Genomic DNA, 18704 nt, shown 5'->3' on the forward strand with positions numbered 1-18704 from the left:
ATGGAGGAAAGTGTTATATCCATGCCAAGGACCTTGGCTTTTCTGCTATACATGTTAGTAAGCAACAAAAAAGACGTGGTGGCATAATTAGCTTTGCAAAATCATTAAAATTTTCTCAAAAGAAACACATGCAGTAAATAAACCTGAAGAGATGTTCAGCCATATTACAAATCAGAAAGACACAAATTAAGTTCGGAGTGAAATGGTTTTTATCCACTAGATAGGTAGAAATTAAGAAGTTCTAGGAATATCCTATCAAGCCACCAAGACCTTAATAAGGCTAAACCATCAATCATTTCAATGGTTCTACCATTACTACAGTTTACAATACTGTCTAAGAAGTTCTAATATGCTCTTATATTTCAGTTTGATAACTACAAGTCTGACAGTTTAAAAAAATCAATCAGTATAATAAAGTATATATGAGAGGTATGATCTGACACAAAACCCCTGGCATTCGTTAGACAGGGTATCAGCTTCACATCCTCTCAGACAAAAAGGAAAATTTAAAGGTACTGAATTTCAAATTCTAATCCTAGTGGTTTAGCATGGCAAAGCCAATGCGGTTTTCTTTCTTTCTATTTTTCTTTCTTTCTCTTTTAGGTTTTGGTTTTTCGAGACAGGGTTTCTCTGTATGACAATCCTGGCTGTCCTGGAACTTGCTTTGTAAACCAGGTTGGCCTCGAACTCACAGAGATCCACTTGCCTCTGCCTACCAAGTGCTAGGATTAAAGGTGTGTGTTGCCATGCCCGGCTGTGGTTTCCTAATGAATGATCCAGGCAACTACATGATAGCCACGTCTAAAGCAAATATTACTGTTCCTAACATTTTATGAAAGCATTGTATGTCACTGATATCTTCAGTTTGGAGGTTTCCAAATGCCTTACGATGTACTCTTTCCAATCTCTGTAACACTCAGGTACATGTGACTCTGTAAAAGATCCATACCCCTCTTTATAACATTCATATATTCTAGTACTCGTATAGACAGTTTTCATTGGGGGTGAAGGGCACCTTACTTTGGTAATAATGGATGTGTGTGGGAGTTTGAATGAGCAATGTCCCCAGTAGGTTCAAATATTTGAACACTTAGTCTGTGGTTGGTTGCACTGGGATAGGTTAGAGAATGTTCAGGAATTATGTCACTGGAGTTGGGCTTTGAGAGTGGATAGCCTGGTCCCATTTCCGGTTCATTCTACTTTCTGCAGGTGGGTGAAGAAGTGATCTCAGCTTCCTGCTCTGGCTCCCTGCTCACTGCTTCCCCACCATATGGATTCTCCCTCTGGAGCTGTAAACCCAAATAAATCTCCCTTCTGTGAGCCCCCTTGATTTTGATACCTTATCACAGCAACTAAAAGTAACTAATAAAGGATGTAAAATAATATTTTGTAACATAAAACATTTTAATGATTCATTATTAAGCTAAGCAATTGAAATAAATACTACTGAAAGAGAATGATTAGATAATCTTAATTTAAGATATGTAACTCAATATAAAATACATATGTGATATATTTGGAGACTAGTTAATCAGATCTTAATAAAAATAGCTCATATGGAAATCCAGGATGTAGGATTAGCAATCACCTATCTGAATAACTTAAGAAAAAGGTATTATTGTATAATTTATTATTTCCAATTGAAAGGAGATAAAGGTTTTAGAAAAGCAGAGAGAGACTAGATGATCTTTCTTTTCATGTTTCTGCTCTTTGTCATCATTTCATGATCCTGAAGTTTTCACTGCCTCTGCTTCTAACGTACTTGGGGGTCTCCTGGCATTTCTGTATAGGCCACAAATAAGTCTGTTTCTCCTTTACCATCTGCACAGAAAACCAAAGAAAATCAGAGTAGATTTAACTATATTAAAACAGTTGGGACCCGGGAAAAAATATTGCTTCGTTTTCATTCCAGTTTTGGAACAAGAAGAAACATGCCAAGAAATGAAGGAGGGCTCTGTTCTCTGCTTCACTTTAACAATTATCCTATAAATACAGCGTTCCCACAAAGTTAGGGTCTTATAGGTGAACCAGTGCTGCCTCCTGATTATGTTATGTTCCTAGAAAGAATTATCCACTGAGTGTGTTCTGCACCAGAGTTACTTTCAGGAATGATGGTAGAGGAGAAAGAAGTAATCTTAATTATCTGTATTAACTCCTTCCTCTGATACTGTCTCTTTCTCTTCAGTATTCCTTGTCTCTTTTCTTCTGAACATATTACTTAAATCGTACTCTAAAAGAGCTTATTCAGCTGCCGTATGCTAAACTCTGAGATTTGAGCAGAGGTTTGCTTAATAAATATGTGCATGCAATGCTCTTGTATTTATGAAGGCAGTTAAGCAATGTTAACTTTTAAAATATATATTCAGGTGTATACTTCCAAAGAATATTTTCTTCAGTGTAGCAATTTGTGAAATTACACCCTCGTTACAAGTATGTCAGGGTTCAGAACGCATTCGGAAACTTTTTAGGATCCTGAATCTTTATCCCATCATGGGATACTAACAAAATAAAATATGGCCCTAAGTACTGAGACCGATATTCATATGTGAGTCATAAAGTATCTCTGAAATATCAAAAGGGCATAAGCATATCTGCTAAAAAATTATTGAAATTACTATACCAAAATTAGGGAATTTGAGAGTCATTGGCTATATATGATACATTTGCTATAAAAGGGCTTCTACATAGCCACACCTACTAGACTATTAATGACAACCACATAAATAAAGCACATTGATATTTGGCTTTTGTATTTTTGACACATACATAATATATTACATTTTGTTCAATTATTCCCCAACATTTGTGGGCTGACTGTGAGCATAATATATAAGATGCAATGGATACAAGTCCAAAAATGGACACTTTTGTAAAAGAATTTCTACTTGAATATATGTATTAGGAAACTCAAAGTATAAGTGTAATATACATTTCTCAGAAGATAAACATGATTTAATGAAATGCCTTACAGTTATAATATTTTTAAAGATATGGCTGTAAATTTAGTAAAATATTTTTCCTATAGCCAGACAGTGTATGAATAAAATACTTTAGTGAGATATTTATCAAAAACCAACAATTTGTACTTTTAATTATTATACCCATCAACATGATGAATAGTCCAAATTAGTTATCAAATCCTATTCTAGATTAATCCACAGAATGATGAATTTTTATCTTCTGAAGTTCATTTCTTAAATTCTATCCACAATAATCAAAATTTAAAGTAAAACATAACTTTTAATTACAAGAAGTTGTATTTCTTTAATTAAAAAAAAAAACTCTTCAAAGTATGTGTAGAATCTTCAAGACAGTCTGGCATTTCAGTAGAGTGACCAGTTTCTGTAGATGTCATGTTTACAATCGAGAGTGCTATGAACAGACAACTGACTGTCTGTGGTTCCATCTTGAAGGATCTGTGGTAAATGTAAAATATGTCATTACATAACATCATATTTAGACTTAATATCAAATACAGATAAACATGAATAGCTTAGTGATAAGGAAATGAAAGATAAAAGTATGTTTTATATATGTTTAAATAATGTTAGAAAATATTGATAATAATTTTCATTCCCACCCTATATCAAGTGTGGTTCGTTTTAGCACGTGTGTACTCTTTTTTTTTTTTTTTTGCAGCCTTTGGGTTTATCATCACCATTATCGTGTGTGTGTGTGTGTGTGTGTGTGTGTGTGTGTGTGTGTGTGTGTGAGAGAGAGAGAGAGAGAGAGAGAGAGAGAGAGAGAGAGAGAGAGAGAGAGAGAGAGATGGGGGAGCACACGTGTGCTAAGGCATGCGTATGGAGGCCAGAGGATAACTGTGTGCTATTGGGTATCTCCTTCCACTTTATGTGGGTTCTGGGGCTCAAACTGAGGTTTTCTTGACACATGCTTTCTCTGCTGAGCCGTCCTAACAACAATGTCCCTAATAATTTTAAAGATGATATTTTCTGACAAAACGTTATTTAATTCATGGACCACAAAGTCCAAACAGGCATTTTATGACTTCCATAACTTCCTGAGGAAGGTGCTGTGTGGGAAGCAAGAGCAGAAGGAGGGGCCTGTGATTGACAGTTGCCTTATATTCTTTCCATTCATTTAACGGGAAGAGGGTTGCATATCAACCCTTTCTTAAAAAGTTTCATTACTGTGTCTCATTGATTAAATTTTGCCATCTCATCTCTAAGTTGGCATTTTCTAATCGAATCCACTTTATTGTGGACAATTCAAACAGTAATATGAAAGATAATTTACTTCTTCGTTTCTTTTAATTTGGAGAATCATAAACCTTGTGCTCAATAGATTTGTGTAAAGTAGAAAACCATACGCCTGTAGTTCTCTGGCTCATTGAGTCAAGCAACCGAATCTGCCCACACGGTAGAATTTTCCTTTCAATTAAAAAATTTTAATGTTAAAAGCAAAGCCTTCCATCCTGTTTTATATGTTCTTTGATCATTTTTTAAGATTCTGTATGATTAAAGCAGCTTTAAGATTTTACAATGATTGAAAGTGGGAAATGCTCACACATTATCATTTTATATTGTCAAGTCCCCATAGACAGAATTTGGGGTAAGTGAAGCTGTCACTGAAAGTGACTAGATGACTCTGTTAGAATAGCCACATCCACAGAACACAGCTGTGCTTACTAGGTCTTTGGCACTGCCCCCTGCCAATAATATCAGGGTGTCACCTTTAAATCCACACAGCGGGACAAACAGTAAAATCTAAATTTCATTTTACTGCCGGTTCTGTTTCAGCCTTAGTTCATTTGTGAATCCTGACCCAATTTGAAAAAGTAGTCATTTTTGCCCTAGTCAAAAAAGGACCTTGCAGGATAATACTTATACCATTTAGGTGTTTTTCTAAGCAGTCAAATTCCAAAGTAGGAATAAATATGATGTTCAGGACTTAAAACTAGATTTACCTGGATCCCCATGGCATACATTTCTATTTCCTCTAGTTATAGCCAGTAATAGACTGGAACATGAGAAAATGAGTCAGTAGTGGTTACTTTCAAGATGGCAATGTAATACTTGAAATTGTGAATGAAGTCTTTTATGGAATTTATAGGCAAATGACCTAAGGGTCATTTGGTCACAGGGAGGCCGACTTGAAGGCCCTTCATAGAAGACATTTCCAACCTACAAACAGCCAGGCTCCTACCACCACTCACTTAAAGCAGCCATTTTTATGACCCAAAGGCCTATTCATTATTCTGGACTATGATTGCGATACTGCTTTTAGGCTTCTGACCTAACAAGAATTATTTACCTGATCCATTTTTAGTGACTTGTATGAAGTCATCCTCATCCTCATCACAGCTGAACTGCTGGAGGACTGTGTCTGACGGGCTTTCAGCTGGATCACCCTCGGCCTGCTTCCTGAGGCTTCGAAGGGCAACAAGACGGTGATGTATTGCTGCGTACAGATAGCCTATGTCTTTGGCACTGGCCTTTGTGAGAAAAGTTAAGTTGTTAAGACTATAAGTAATGGATAAATGTAGCCATGTTTACCTCTTTCTCTCTCACTGTTTATAAAGGAAGGAATTGTACTACATAAATCTGGAAAGTAAATAAATGCCAGTAGCCCAACATGTTCAAAAGTAAAGCTGATTCATTTTACACCAAATTGTATCCCAAAGTGAAGTAATGTTATGAGATGTCAATCCATGCATTTTTTAAATTAAGCAAATGCAATTTTGTAATTGAAGAATCCTGTTTGAAGTGAAACCGTTAAGATGATTCTTACTTGGCTACCTTCTGCTGTAGAACAGCGTAGACCTAGAGGAAAGCCCTACAGCTTCTTCCCATCACTTTGCTTATCCACCCTCCGACCCACACAGCTTTGTGGAGAAGCAAAGCTCCCGAGGAATCGGTGACATTTTCAGACATCACACTTCTCAAAACTTCTCCAAGCTAAGTTTTGGTTGTCAATAAAATAAAAATGCTGGCAGCGTAGCTGAATACTGGTACAGCACTGGCTGTTGTGTTTGTATTCATCTACATTAGCAAAAACGAGTAGTACACATATACTCATCCCTCTTCCCTTTACAAAAGAGAAACCTATAGCTGAGAAAAAGAAAGGGACATGTCTATGTTACAACCGTAAAGCACTCATTTACATTAAAAAATTACTGTTTTGTCATCATTTTAACTGTTTAATCTCAGCAGTTTTATAAAGTATATTATTGTTGCCTTCATTTTGCATGTAAGTCAGTTTAATGAAAGCTAAGTGATTTGGAGGTCATATAATTGTACAATGGCACATATGTATGGATATGTACACATTTAGCTTTTCCTGATTTTGTAATATTTACACATACATAATAAGATCTTTTGTGGGTGTAGCCCAAATCTAACCAAAGAATGTATTTATGCTTCATCTATACATAGCCTATAGGAAATTTTTTACAATATTTTAGTGTGCCTGGGTGTTGGCTGGGACCCAATCATACAAAGATGTGGAAATTTCCATGTTGAAACTCAAAAAATGTTGGAGTTGGGAGCATTTTGGATTTCAAATTTTTAAATCTGGGATGCTTAACCTATTTGTGTAAGACTAAAATGTTGATAGTGATCACAACAGATGGTCTGTATTGTATTTCCTTTGTTGGTCACTTGCGAATGTACCACAATTTAAAAGCCAGTGGGGTGGAGTATTATGTCCTTAAATGATAAAGAGGAGTTATCATCTTACTCTTAGGTTTTTGTTGTTGTTGTTTATTTGTTTGTTTGGGGGGTTTTGTTGTTCTTTTGATTCTTGTTTTTTGTTTTGTTTGTTTGTTTGTTTGTTTTGGTATTGCTGCTGATTGAACTTTTCCTAACACTTTAATACTCAAAAGGTCACTTACCCCTGACAAAGCACTTTAAGTTAATAAAATTTGGGAGTTTTATCACATACCAATTTTTTCTTGGTTATTTAGTAGAAGTCTATCTACTTATATTATTAACTACTCCAATATCATTTGTGTACTCATATCTTTTCAAGTCCTCCAGGTCTCAGACTATGGAAAAACCCAGTTGCGGGTAGGAAGCTGGGGGTGGCGGGAAGAAGGCTTTGTTTGGGGCAGCTCTCTTGTGTCTGTATCTTGTATTTGAGGTCAGGCATTCCTGCTGCAGGGAACAGGAATCCTCCATCCGTTTCCCTGGAGATTTTCTCATGTTCAGAATTGGAATTTGCTGTTGGACTGGTTGTAACATGCTGGCCCTGTGCTTTTCCATTCCTCACTGGCTCCTTTGCTGTGCTCACAAAGCCTCCTCTATCTGAGTAACGGCGTTAAGCGGCTGGTTAAGATTCTGCTGACCTCCTAGGAGCCATTTTGACAATGTCGTCACTGGGAACTCATAAGCTTGTTGACATGATTGCCGTAGTAAAGGGAATGATAGGTAGTAACATCTGAATGTCTTAGAATGAGGACCACCTGATTCATATTGGCTTTGGTGTCAGTTTAAATAGATGTTAGGCCACATTACACTGTCAATAACCATAATGAGCTGCTGATTTCTTTGCCAGTCATGCAGATGATTATAGCAAAAATGCAAAAAAGGAATTAGGAGTTGCAAGAAGCTAATTATTGTATTAGTAGGCTGACCCCCGCATCACTGAAATCTGTAACTTACCTGAATTAAAAATACCTTTATACCATTGCCTTCTAAATCAGTCGCAGTGATTTGCAAGTTTTTGTGATTTGCTCTTTGAACCTTCATTTGAGTCCAGAGTCTGCTGTTGAGGACCAGCCTCAGATTGCCTTGGTTGTGCATGACTGTGATGAGAAGATAACAAGTCAGATTAGAGTTCATGATGCCTTAACCTGAGAAAAAGATCAACGTCTCTGAAGGAGGAGTTAATCCCGCGGTTGTTTTTCAAGCTGCGTTTTCTTTCACTGGTGAGTGGTCATTTGGCTAGATGATAACTCGGTTTTAAAATTGAGTCTTACGCTAGAGAGAGTTGATCTAATAACTTACTTTAGTTTCAGTGTTAGAATTCTATTTTTTCTAGAATTTTTAAATGATTAAACTTAAAGGGCTTCTTTGAAGACCTGCTGACATGGAGATTATCTAAGGAATGTTTACAATGAAAAAAAGAACAAACAGTGTTCGTGTTCAAAATGTTGAATCAGATCAATTACAGCTCAACCAATAGAGAGAACACTAAAAATCCATTAACGGTACTGAAGAAAGATACTCATATGGGAAGATGATCCTGGAATACTATGTAAAAAATGCCAGATCAGTATAGCACCGCGAACCACAAACTGTACAGTCTACATAGAGTGTACAGAGAATGGCATCCACAGAATGCATTGTTAACAGACTGTATCTCGAAAATAGATCCTGATACTATTGTATCTCTGGTTGACTTATTTGCTGCTTTCTGTAGTGAGCCCATATTACCACATAATAACAACAACAGTAAAGGTGTTTGGAAATTTTGGTCTTGATCTTTTTTTTTCTGGCGAACAGTAGAATTAAACCAGAACAGCCAGTGCTGCCTCGGTGGCATTATTTGGCAACCTGTCTTTCCATTACAAAGCTGAGAACCCTGTTCTTGGCCTTTTGATCTGAATTCTATCCCTTTGCATTGTTTATGCTTGACATTTGAAACTCAGCAGGTCCTCATACGCCCCAGATCCAGATCCTGTGTGTAGTTTCCTTCAAGACTTTGACTTCTCAGAACCATCTGGCAAGAGAATTCACCGCACCAGCCCTCTGCCCTTGCTCAGGTGCAGTCTGGGCCCCTGAACAAAGTCCGGTGTGCCCATTTGAATGCCAAACATCTGAAATCTTTCCCCAGCTTCTCATCACCCCCTTGCTGCAGGACGCAATAGTTACACACTTATCTCCTCAGAAAGTGACCCTTCATCCCAGCTCCACACTGTGTTTGGATGCCAAGGAGGATACATGACGTGTCAGCTGTTTCTTTTCCTGAAACTTTAAACGTTGCAAAGCGATTTGCTTTAAACCCCTTCCCATACTAATGACATCACTATTCAGGTGTGTGCTTAGCGTTGGCACAGCCGCTTGCCACACAGCATCTCATCAGATTTTCAGAGTTACTCAAAAACCCTTGAGTTATAGCATCTCAGTGAATTCTCACCAACACCGAAAAGGCCACAGACCACAGCCATTCACGTTTGAATTCGTAATCAAGCCATTTCTTTGGGGTTGCTAGTCAGTGGTGGAGGAAAAGTTGGAACCCGTGCTGTCTGATTGGGAGCGTCCTTAAAATGGCAATCCCCGGGCTGGAGAGATGGCTCAGCCGTTAAAGGCTAGGCTCACCACCAAAAATATAAAATGGCAATCCCCTAGAGTACGTTAGAAGTATTGTTTCCCATCACCCGATTGACTGGTGTGTTTTACGATGCGTCTACAGAAAGCAGCGTGCATCTCCACGAGACGTTTCGCCCTGAGAGCCGTGGCTTACTTGACAACATCGTCCTTACTCAGTCTTGACTGCAGTGTCCCGCAGCCACTGCTCCCTATGTCGTTCAGCCTCAGAGTCCCTCTGCCTCTTTCAGTCCAGGATTGTGTTATCTTGGTGAATACAAATATCTTGCAGTTGATCTAAATGACAATTGTTTAAAATGTCAGACACATTGAAACTTTTACAGATTGAATTCTTCCTTCTGCCCTAACACTATTATATCTGGCTTGTCTTGTACTAAATTAATCTCTGTTAATGATGAATGAACTAGAACTTGAGACTTATTTAACTTGCAAGGACATGCAATCTCTGAATAGTTCAAACTGCAAAAAAATATGAAACTAACAGCGTAGAGTGAACTTTTGAAAAGGGCTCCCAACCCTTGCTCTCTATTTTCCACTTCTACAATGCGTGGCCACTAATAATAAAGAATTTATTTATTCTTTCAGAGATGTTTGTACCAATACATACATGTTCTCATCATTTTCTAAAACTATAGGATACCATGTATACTTGCTACTTTCTTACTTAATATGTCTCTATATGCCAACTTCTGCATTAAACTTGATATTATTTTGGCCACATAATGTTATTCTAAATAAATGAATCATGGATTTGCATGCTAAAATATTTCAAACACAGCACATGGAGATGGAGAGTTGTGATATGATAGCATGGAGTCCCTTGTGGAAATATAATGGTTGCTAGTTATTAAATACTTCCATACATAAGTCATCTGTACGTTCGAATGAAAATGCAGTGCACTAGGGACTGACCCCTAGGAGTTACTTCAATTAGGCCAAAATTATGCCTTGAGATGCACTTATATAGAATAGAAGTATCCTTAGGTCATAGTGGAAATAAGGGGGAGTGGAAAGAGTGTGGGAGAAGATAGAGGAGGGCAAAGGGGGATTGGTGCCTTTAAACAGTGAGATTACAGATCGTACCTGACCCCACTCAGCCCCAAATCAGATACAGTGCACACCTGAAGTTCTTGATTTATGCAAAAGTCTACACTTTAATAAACAAAAACAATAACAAAAAAAAGCTTTTTGTCTTAACCTGAAAGCAAATCACCTTTCAGTATTAGTAGAGTTGATCATAGTAATGGCACTGCTTGTGAGAACAGACATGAGAAGTGTAAAATGGAAGTCTGAAGTTACTTGAAGACAGAATCCTAGCCTGTTTATATGAGCCCCAGAAGATGGGGGCTAAAGCAAGAAGATCCTAAACTTAGAGTCATTGCCTCTTTCTTCTTGGAGAACTAGAATGAGTGGTTGTAAACACACACACACACACACACACACACACACACACACACACACACACACACACAGTTCAAGAAGATAACACTACCTTAGTTTAACAATGAGGTTTTACAAGCCTCAAATAGTTTTTATTCAAGCAACTTAGTCTTCCTGAAATTCTATTTCTAACTATTTCTGAAGATGTCTCTGCTGATGTTGGCTTTAGTCTATATAATACTTTTAGTCTCTATGATACATAGCATACAAACCTTTAGCACATTATGTTCCGTTTCATCTCCTATTATGACATCAATTTTCTCGAGCAAGCATTTTTGTGATGGTTTGGAGGAAAAAGCAGCCGCTGATTCAATTAGGGATACAGTTTTAATAGAGCCTGTCCCAAAGAGAAAGCAGGAAGAAAAATAGGTAAGACTTTGTTTCCTCTGCCGTGAAGGTTGTGTGCTACCCTTGCTAATACTCCTTTTTACCTTATATTGAAAAGTCGAACTGTTTGAATAGGTTAAAAACCACCTAATTTACTCTTCCATAGTACTAAGTCAATAATTTTAAAGTCTATATTAAAACCTAATTATATGTTTTAATTCTTACCCAAAACAATTTAAATACTGGATTGTAGGCTTTTAAAATTGTGTGGACATTAGGTAAATGTCATTAAAAATAGGAGAACAGGGGCTGGAAAGATAGGTCAGTGGTTAAGAGCACTGGCTGCCATTCCAGAGGACCCAGCTTCAGTTCCCAGCACCTACACGATGGTTGCTCATTCCCAGAGGATCCGATGTCCTCTTCTGGCCTCTTTTTAGGCACCAGGCACACATGTGGTCCGCTGACATACATGCATGCAAACCAGCCATACACATAAAAACAATAGGAGACGGTGAAGTTAGACGATTTACGAGTGAAACGATTCTTACTTGGATCTGAAGCAGCAGTAGGAAATTTCAGAACAGATTTGAATGTTTTTTCCTTGGCATATGAATGGTTTTGAAGTGGAGGCTGGGTGAGCCTTTGAGTGCCCTAAGTGGGGGGAAATTTATATTGTTTAATCTTTATGCCTAGATATTTGCAATAAGCCAAAAACCAAAAGATTTTCTTTTTCAACACAGCACACAAGAAAGGGCGACTGTGTTTTTGTTTCGGGCTCCTCTGCACTCAACAGAGAACTGGGCTACAGTCAGGAAGCGTTGGTTCTAACCTCAAACACCAGAGCTCACTTATCCCAGCCTGTCCAGATGGGTCTGGTTTTAAAGAAAGAAGAAAAGCTGGAGTAGCAGCCGTTCTCTTCGCGTCCGGTGTTTTTCAGTGATCCCAGAGATTCACTATTGCTGTCTACTTCCCGGAAAAGAAAACTCTGCTAGATATCTCAGAGAACAGAAGGAATCCTAATGACTCCTCCGACATGACTGTTTGCAAGTCATTGTGTGTGTGTGTGTGTGTGTGTGTGTGTGTGTGTGTGTGTGTAGCATGTGCATGCCAAGTGTGTAAAGGTTAGAGAGCAATTTGCAGGAATCCGGTTTCTTCTTTCACCACGTGGTCCCTGAGACCAAACTCAGGTCACCAGGCTTGGTGGCATCTCTAGCCCCCCAACAGTCACTTCCAAGGCTCTGCAGATCTAATGCCATAAAAGCCTGTATGGAAAAGATTAACAACTGTGCTGCTCGTGGCCGTGTGTGCTCCCCTTGCAGAGCAGTGAACGTGGAACAGTGCCTTTGTGAACCCAAGATTCTGCCGTGTCATCTAGTGGGAGATCAGTGTAGTCCCTGAAACGAGGCAAAGACGAATCATTTTCGGTTTAAGAAAATAGAAACGCCAGCTCGGCAAGATTAGTGACTCATTCTCAAAGCTCAAGTCGGGAATGCACTTTGACCTCCCGTATCACAAGGCCATAGGCTCACAAGATTAATTAGAGGAAACACACAAACTATGTGGATTGTTCCCAGGATCCTTGGGACATCCTCTCTGAGAGAAATGGGAAGCTCCAGTCCTTTTTATAAAGCCGCATCAAAGATGTCTGTATGACATATTGACAAGTGTTAACTCACACCAAACCTCCGTGGCCCCGACTGCAGTTTGTTCTCACGGGTTTCTCTCTGTCTCCCTTACTACACTGTAAGCCTCTCTTAGAGCATTGTCTGCTTCAGCTTTGCATAACTACTCAGGTGGATTCCAAACCTAGCTGTACATTAGAATGACTTGACCCTTGACCTCACCCATAGCATTTCTGGCCTAATGATACAAGATCTTACTTGACGGCTCCCCGAAAGGGGTGCTGGGAGATGGCTCAGTGGGTGATGAGGGTTATTGTACAGACTTCAGGACAAATGACCAGCCCACACATAAAGCTAAGTATGGCCACATGGGCATATAACCCCAGCACTGGGAGTCGGAGGCAGGTAGAGACAGGAACTCGGCAACCAGCCTAGTCCAGTAAGCTGCAGGGTCAGTGAGACCCAGTCTCACAGGAATAAACTGGAGAGTAGTAAGAAAGGGCCCGTGGCCTCCAAATGTACATGCGTGGCATGTGCATGCACATGCATACACACCTGACACACAGAACACACACACACACACACACACACACACACACACACACACACACACACGCAGAGAGAGAGAGAGAGAGAGAGAGAGAGAGAGAGAGAGAGAGAGAGAGAGAGAGAGAACAACTTTCCTCTTACTTAACACAAGCATACAAGCTAATAGGACTCATTATGGCATCTTTATACATATATTGTATTGTCTTTTGCCCCTTTACTCTCCTCCATCCCTCCTCCTCTGCTGGGGGATGGTCTGTATGTCAAATGCTCTGATTGGTCAATAAATAAAACACTGATTGGCCAGTGGCCAGGCAGGAAGTATAGGCAGGACTAACAGAGAGGAGAATTGAGAGAACAGGAAGGTGGGAGGAGACACTGCCAGCCGCCGCCATGACAAGCAGCATGTGAAGATGCCGGTAAGCCACGAGCCACGTGGCAAGGTATAGATTTATAGAAATGGATTAATTTAAGATGTAAGAACTGGATAGCTAGAAGCCTGAGCCATTAGACCAAACAGTTTAAACAATATAAGTCTCTATGTGTTTACTCGGTTGGGTCAAAGTGGCTGTGGGACTGGCAGGTGAGAGAGATTTGTCCTGACTGTGGACCAGGCAGAACTGGAGAAAACTCCAGCTACACTCCTCCCCTCCCACTGGCCCCCTTCCTCCTCCCAAATAGTGCTCCCTCTGCTTTCATGTCATCATTTTAAAAAGTCTACATTCTGCAGACAACGTCCACTTATTGTGTAGAAATCAAACCAAATGTGCCTAAAATTACTTTAGGCAACTAAGAGTGAAAACTGTGTAAGCAACAAGGTCATCAGTATGTGAACTCAGGACCTCGTGTACCGTAGGAACATGGTATGTGGTTGGTTAAGTGCATGTTAAAGGGCATCTTGTGAATATGGAAAGCATCTTAATTGTGCCTGGCATCCTACAGAGCCCATGACTACCCAAGTGTCAAACTTAGGGGGGAAAAAAAAAACCTGCCTAGATGCTTTGCCCTGGAGCTTGCTTGGTGCACTCCAGTTCTGATCCAAAGATGTGGGTCACTATCTCCGCTGTTGGTGGAGTTGCCCATCGTTTTGTTTTGTTTTTTGATAGTCTGAGATGGTCTCACTGTTCAGTGCTCGCTGGCCTCGAACTGTCTACCCTTCTACCTCAGCCTCCCAGTGCTAGAATGAGAGGCCTGGACCCGCACTCCAGGTGGACCTGACCTTCTTGGCAGTGACAGAAGGGTACTTTAAGCTAAAAAGCAACAGAGCTAACCTTAGAATTAGGGACAGTCCTGAGGTGTGTCTACAACAAGCAAGATCCAAAAAAAAACCTGACTCAGGAGAGCTCTAAAAATACTGAAATCAACTAGCTTTGAGAATTTTTTTCTTTTCATTTTTATTAGCATATGCTAATTGTACAAAATAATGCATTTCATTGTGGCATTCTCTCTCTCTCTCTCTCTCTCTCTCTCTCTCTCTGTGTGTGTGTGTGTGTGTGTGTGTGTGTGTGTGTGTATTGTGCATGCATGGTATATGTGCACATGTGATTATGCAGGTGTGTTCATCCATGGTGCGCAGGCATGCAGAGGCGAGAGGAGGATGTCATTGGCATCTTCCTCTATGGCTCTCTGCCTTCTTCCCTGGAAGCAGGGTCGTTCACTAGCCCAGAAACCTGCCATTTTAGCTAAGCTGGTTTTAACAGGGGCGCTGCAGATTCCAACACAGATTCCTGCACTTGCACGGCAAGCGGTCATACCCACTGAGCCACCTCTCCCCAGCCCCTCGCTGTGACATTGTGACATTTTCAGACATATTCATCGTGTTCTTTGATCATAGAAATCTCTGCCACTTCACTGACCTGCCCCATGTAACAGGTAACCCTAAGACAATCCCCTCATGCCAAGTTCAGATATCACTCTAGTTTAAGCAAAGGCTGGAAAACCCTGTGATTCATGACAATGTGCGGGCATGCCAAGGCTTTCACTTTGCTCTACTGCTCCTTGCTTTACAGTAATGCTGCCTTAAAAAAATCAAAGTTCTGGGCAAGGCCCAGCAGCAGCAGGGGAATTAAACATAAATGGCAGAATAGCAGTTGGAAGTTTTCACCTGTTTCCTAGACAAGTAAAGCACCTAGATTTTTCTCTTAAAATGCAAATGATTATAATAATGTTTTTCAAAGTAAAGGTTTAGCTGTGGTTAATAAGAGCATATTGATTTATTATCTTCGACAGGGTGACATTTGTTCAGTGGGGCAGCCACTGAGAAGTTGCCCTTGATCCAGTAAATAACCTCCCACTCATGCTCAGGCAAGGAACTCATTCAGTAGGCCACACAGAAAAGGAAGACATGAACAGCAGGATGGGAACTTGTTGAGAACAGCTCCAGCATGAAAGGGAGGAAGATGAAAGAGAGAGAGAGAGAGAGAGAGAGAGAGAGAGAGAGAGAGAGAGAGACTGTGTGTAAATGACAAAAACTACATATAACTGTCAAACAATTTTTAAAAATTAAAGAAAAGCAATGCTGAAAACACTCTATTAAAATATTACTCATTAAGCTTATCATCTAACAGCTGCGTGTTTCTGAAAGTTCAATGAGTAATTTAGGCTTAACACAAGGCAAAGAACTGTTTGACACTTCACATCGGTAATAATGAAATGATCGTACAGTTTCCTTCCTCTCGGGCAGTGGTTCTCAACCTGTGGGTTGCAACCCCTTGGGGATTAAATGACCCTTTCACAGGCGTCATCTAAGACCATTAGAAAACACAGGTATTTACATTACAATTCTTAACAGTAACAAAATCACAATTATGAAGTAGCAACAAAATAATGTTATAGCTGGGGGTCACCACAACATGAGGGAGTGTATCAAAGGGTCGCAGCATTAAGAAGGCTGAGAACCACTACTCTATGGGCTTCACATCAATTATTCAAACAGCTGGGACATACTTCCCAGAAACCTTTTGTAGTTAAAGAAAGAAATTGTGACTTTTAACCCAGAACTAGGAAGTATTCTTGAACTGAACACTAATTAATTTGCCTTGAGAAATGTGAAAGGACAGTTCCTCTAGATAATTTATCAAAATCTTACCAAAACTCTTTCTACCATGTTTTCTCCAAAAACAAAGTCAGAACTGCAGCTTTTAAAAGAACACGTATCTTCCTTTGGCTGGCACCTATGAAACAGAAATAAGTATTTGGTATTTTTAATGTGTGGGAGAAGCCACTTTAAGCCTTAGCAGGCAAAATAAACAGGTGGTTCAAACATAAACATACTGCTTTGTTGAGATGAAATGAATGAGAAGTGAAGGAAAAACATGAGCTAAAGACGTCCAGGGTAATATTCAGAATATTGTTGCTTACTGTTATGACGTTGGAGTTGGCCTGTATGGATGACCTTATGCCATTTACTATGTGGGCTGCATGACCAGCTGGAGGGCTCCCAAGCCCTTATCTTGTTGCATTCCAACAATCCCTAACCGTTATTCTTGGTCCTAAGTGGCCAATGATGCTTTGAACAATCCAAGATCTTCAGGGCGTCTTATCAATTGTACTTGAATATGCATTGTCTTAATTCTTGTACTCCAAGAAACTTGATTTTTATATTAAAATGTTTTGCATGATGAGAAAACCAAGCATGCAGCCCCCTCTTTGTAGACAGATGCACTGAAGGTCCTCAGCACATCCCCATGAACTCACAGTACTCAACCTGGGTGGAGGTTACTCGCGTGAGTCAATGCTTGTCCACAACCACCTTCAGTGTTCTCACAGATAAAACATCCCTTCATCACCAGTAATACTAAGCCACTAACTTTTCACTTAACAGATGCATGATGCTTTCCTTTATCTAAACAATTAATGCCAATTCATCATAGATGGCACCAAAATTGATTGGAAAGATGGGGAAAGGACATTTAAAAAAGGAAGGAAGATTAATAGCGAGAAAACTTGTACCTGAGGCTTACTCATATCTTTTTGAAATATTCCAGCCTATCTCTATGAGATAATGAAGGTAATCCCATGTGATTATGACGGTGAAGTAGCTGACGTGTTCTAAAGGGCTGTCTAAACTAACATTCATATAAGATGTGCTTTCAAATGAGAATCTTGTCAATTTAGTCAAACAATATCAGAAAATTACAGTGTACAAATAGTTAAAATGGTCAAAGAAAACAAAAATGAAAAGGAACCATTTTGGTTTTCTCATTAGGTTGAACATCCTGAATTAGAAAATCAGAGGTACAAACTTTCCCAAATCTGAAACATTTTGAACACTGATATAAATTCCTGGCCTCATATAGTGGGTCAAAGTCAAAATCATTAAAAATATTGTATATAGTTACATTCGGATTATATACTCAAGGTGTATGTAAATCTGTATACATGAGTTTTATATTTATATTTAGTCCCATCCCAAAGATATTAATTACAGTATGTGTATTCAGATATTATAAAACTCTGAAAAAAAAAAAACAATCTGAAACACCTCTAGTCCCAAACACTTTGGAGAAGGAACACACAGGCTGAATATTTTACCCTGATGTTGCCTCTGAGACTTGTAGGTCAGTAGACAGCTGGGCTGAACTTCGGGCATTTGATAAATTTTCACTTAGCAAACTAGAGTTCGCCTCGGATACCTGAAAAAAGGAGAAGAAATCCATCTGAAGGGTCGTTAGACTTGCTCTGTCTAGAAACATCAGACAGAAACCAGTTATAGTCGCACATGTTAAAAGCTTCCTGCGTTGGGACACGCCCCCAGCCCTTCACGTGCCTCGTCTCACGTGATCTTCACGGCTCAGGGCACTCTTTACTCCTGCTGCCCACAGTTTACAGATGAGGCAACCGGCAGAAAGAACTTGGAGAACTCACCCAAGTTCTCACACAACCAAATGGAAGTAACATTAAGTGCAAGTCTTTGATTTCAGAGATGGCCTATTTCATTATACTACTCACAAACTTGTTGCCTTTTGTAAATTTTACCTACTTTATCCATTCGGGCTTAATGATTACTTCTGGATTAGTGGGGGACTTTTCAGGGCTGTTCAGTCCCTGGGAGTACCCTAAGAGTTTCGCTACCACAGCCACCCAGTGTTCTCTGGCTTCCAAATGCACATACATGCATCTACCAACACAGATAAGATTTATAAAAGGAAGAAATATAACTATAACTACACGTTATAGTTTTATATAATAATGTTATAACATATAACAAAAATTTGGTCTATACTTATACACCATTCTAAAATGGTGTATAACATTTCAAAACTTAGTCAACTTTTCCTTACAAAATTTAAGTTTATTTAACACTATTCTTCCCAACATTCCTAAATAGATAAAAGTAATTACTAGATTGTATTTAGTTAAAACTTTTAGTAGTATATCATTCTAAAATTAAGAATATGTTTTATCCTATAAACCCCTTGTCATCTGCCATGCATAATTGATTAAATTATTATTAAAATTCACAGTGGGTCTCACCAAAATC

General features: G+C 39.2%; 1 protein-coding gene and 1 long non-coding RNA gene across 3 annotated transcripts in view; one reads left to right on the forward strand and one right to left on the reverse strand.

Annotated features, from left to right (window-relative positions):
* Positions 1-2494: 2494 nt before the first annotated feature.
* The window catches only part of Ranbp3l (RAN binding protein 3 like), a 50050-nt gene continuing 33840 nt past the window's right edge, over positions 2495-18704 (reverse strand). The window contains exons 8-15 of one of the 2 annotated variants that reach the window (XM_006994715.4): positions 17756-17856; positions 16311-16395; positions 11603-11705; positions 10940-11064; positions 9443-9563; positions 7620-7762; positions 5272-5452; positions 2495-3416 (exon numbers count right to left, since the gene is read on the reverse strand). In XM_006994715.4, the coding sequence (XP_006994777.1) occupies positions 3373-3416; positions 5272-5452; positions 7620-7762; positions 9443-9563; positions 10940-11064; positions 11603-11705; positions 16311-16395; positions 17756-17856 (903 nt within the window). In that variant the 3' untranslated portion in view covers positions 2495-3372. The remainder of the gene's footprint in view (positions 3417-5271; positions 5453-7619; positions 7763-9442; positions 9564-10939; positions 11065-11602; positions 11706-16310; positions 16396-17755; positions 17857-18704) is intronic. The other variant, XM_042261448.2, reaches the window with a different exon arrangement.
* Positions 5287-13571, forward strand: LOC121822728 (uncharacterized). Its single transcript, XR_006063926.2, has 2 exons — positions 5287-7885; positions 11795-13571. It is a non-coding gene; the product is annotated as an uncharacterized LOC121822728 (long non-coding RNA).

This window comes from Peromyscus maniculatus, chromosome 15, assembly GCF_049852395.1.
Source record: "Peromyscus maniculatus bairdii isolate BWxNUB_F1_BW_parent chromosome 15, HU_Pman_BW_mat_3.1, whole genome shotgun sequence".
Classification (NCBI taxonomy): Eukaryota; Metazoa; Chordata; class Mammalia; order Rodentia; family Cricetidae; genus Peromyscus; species Peromyscus maniculatus.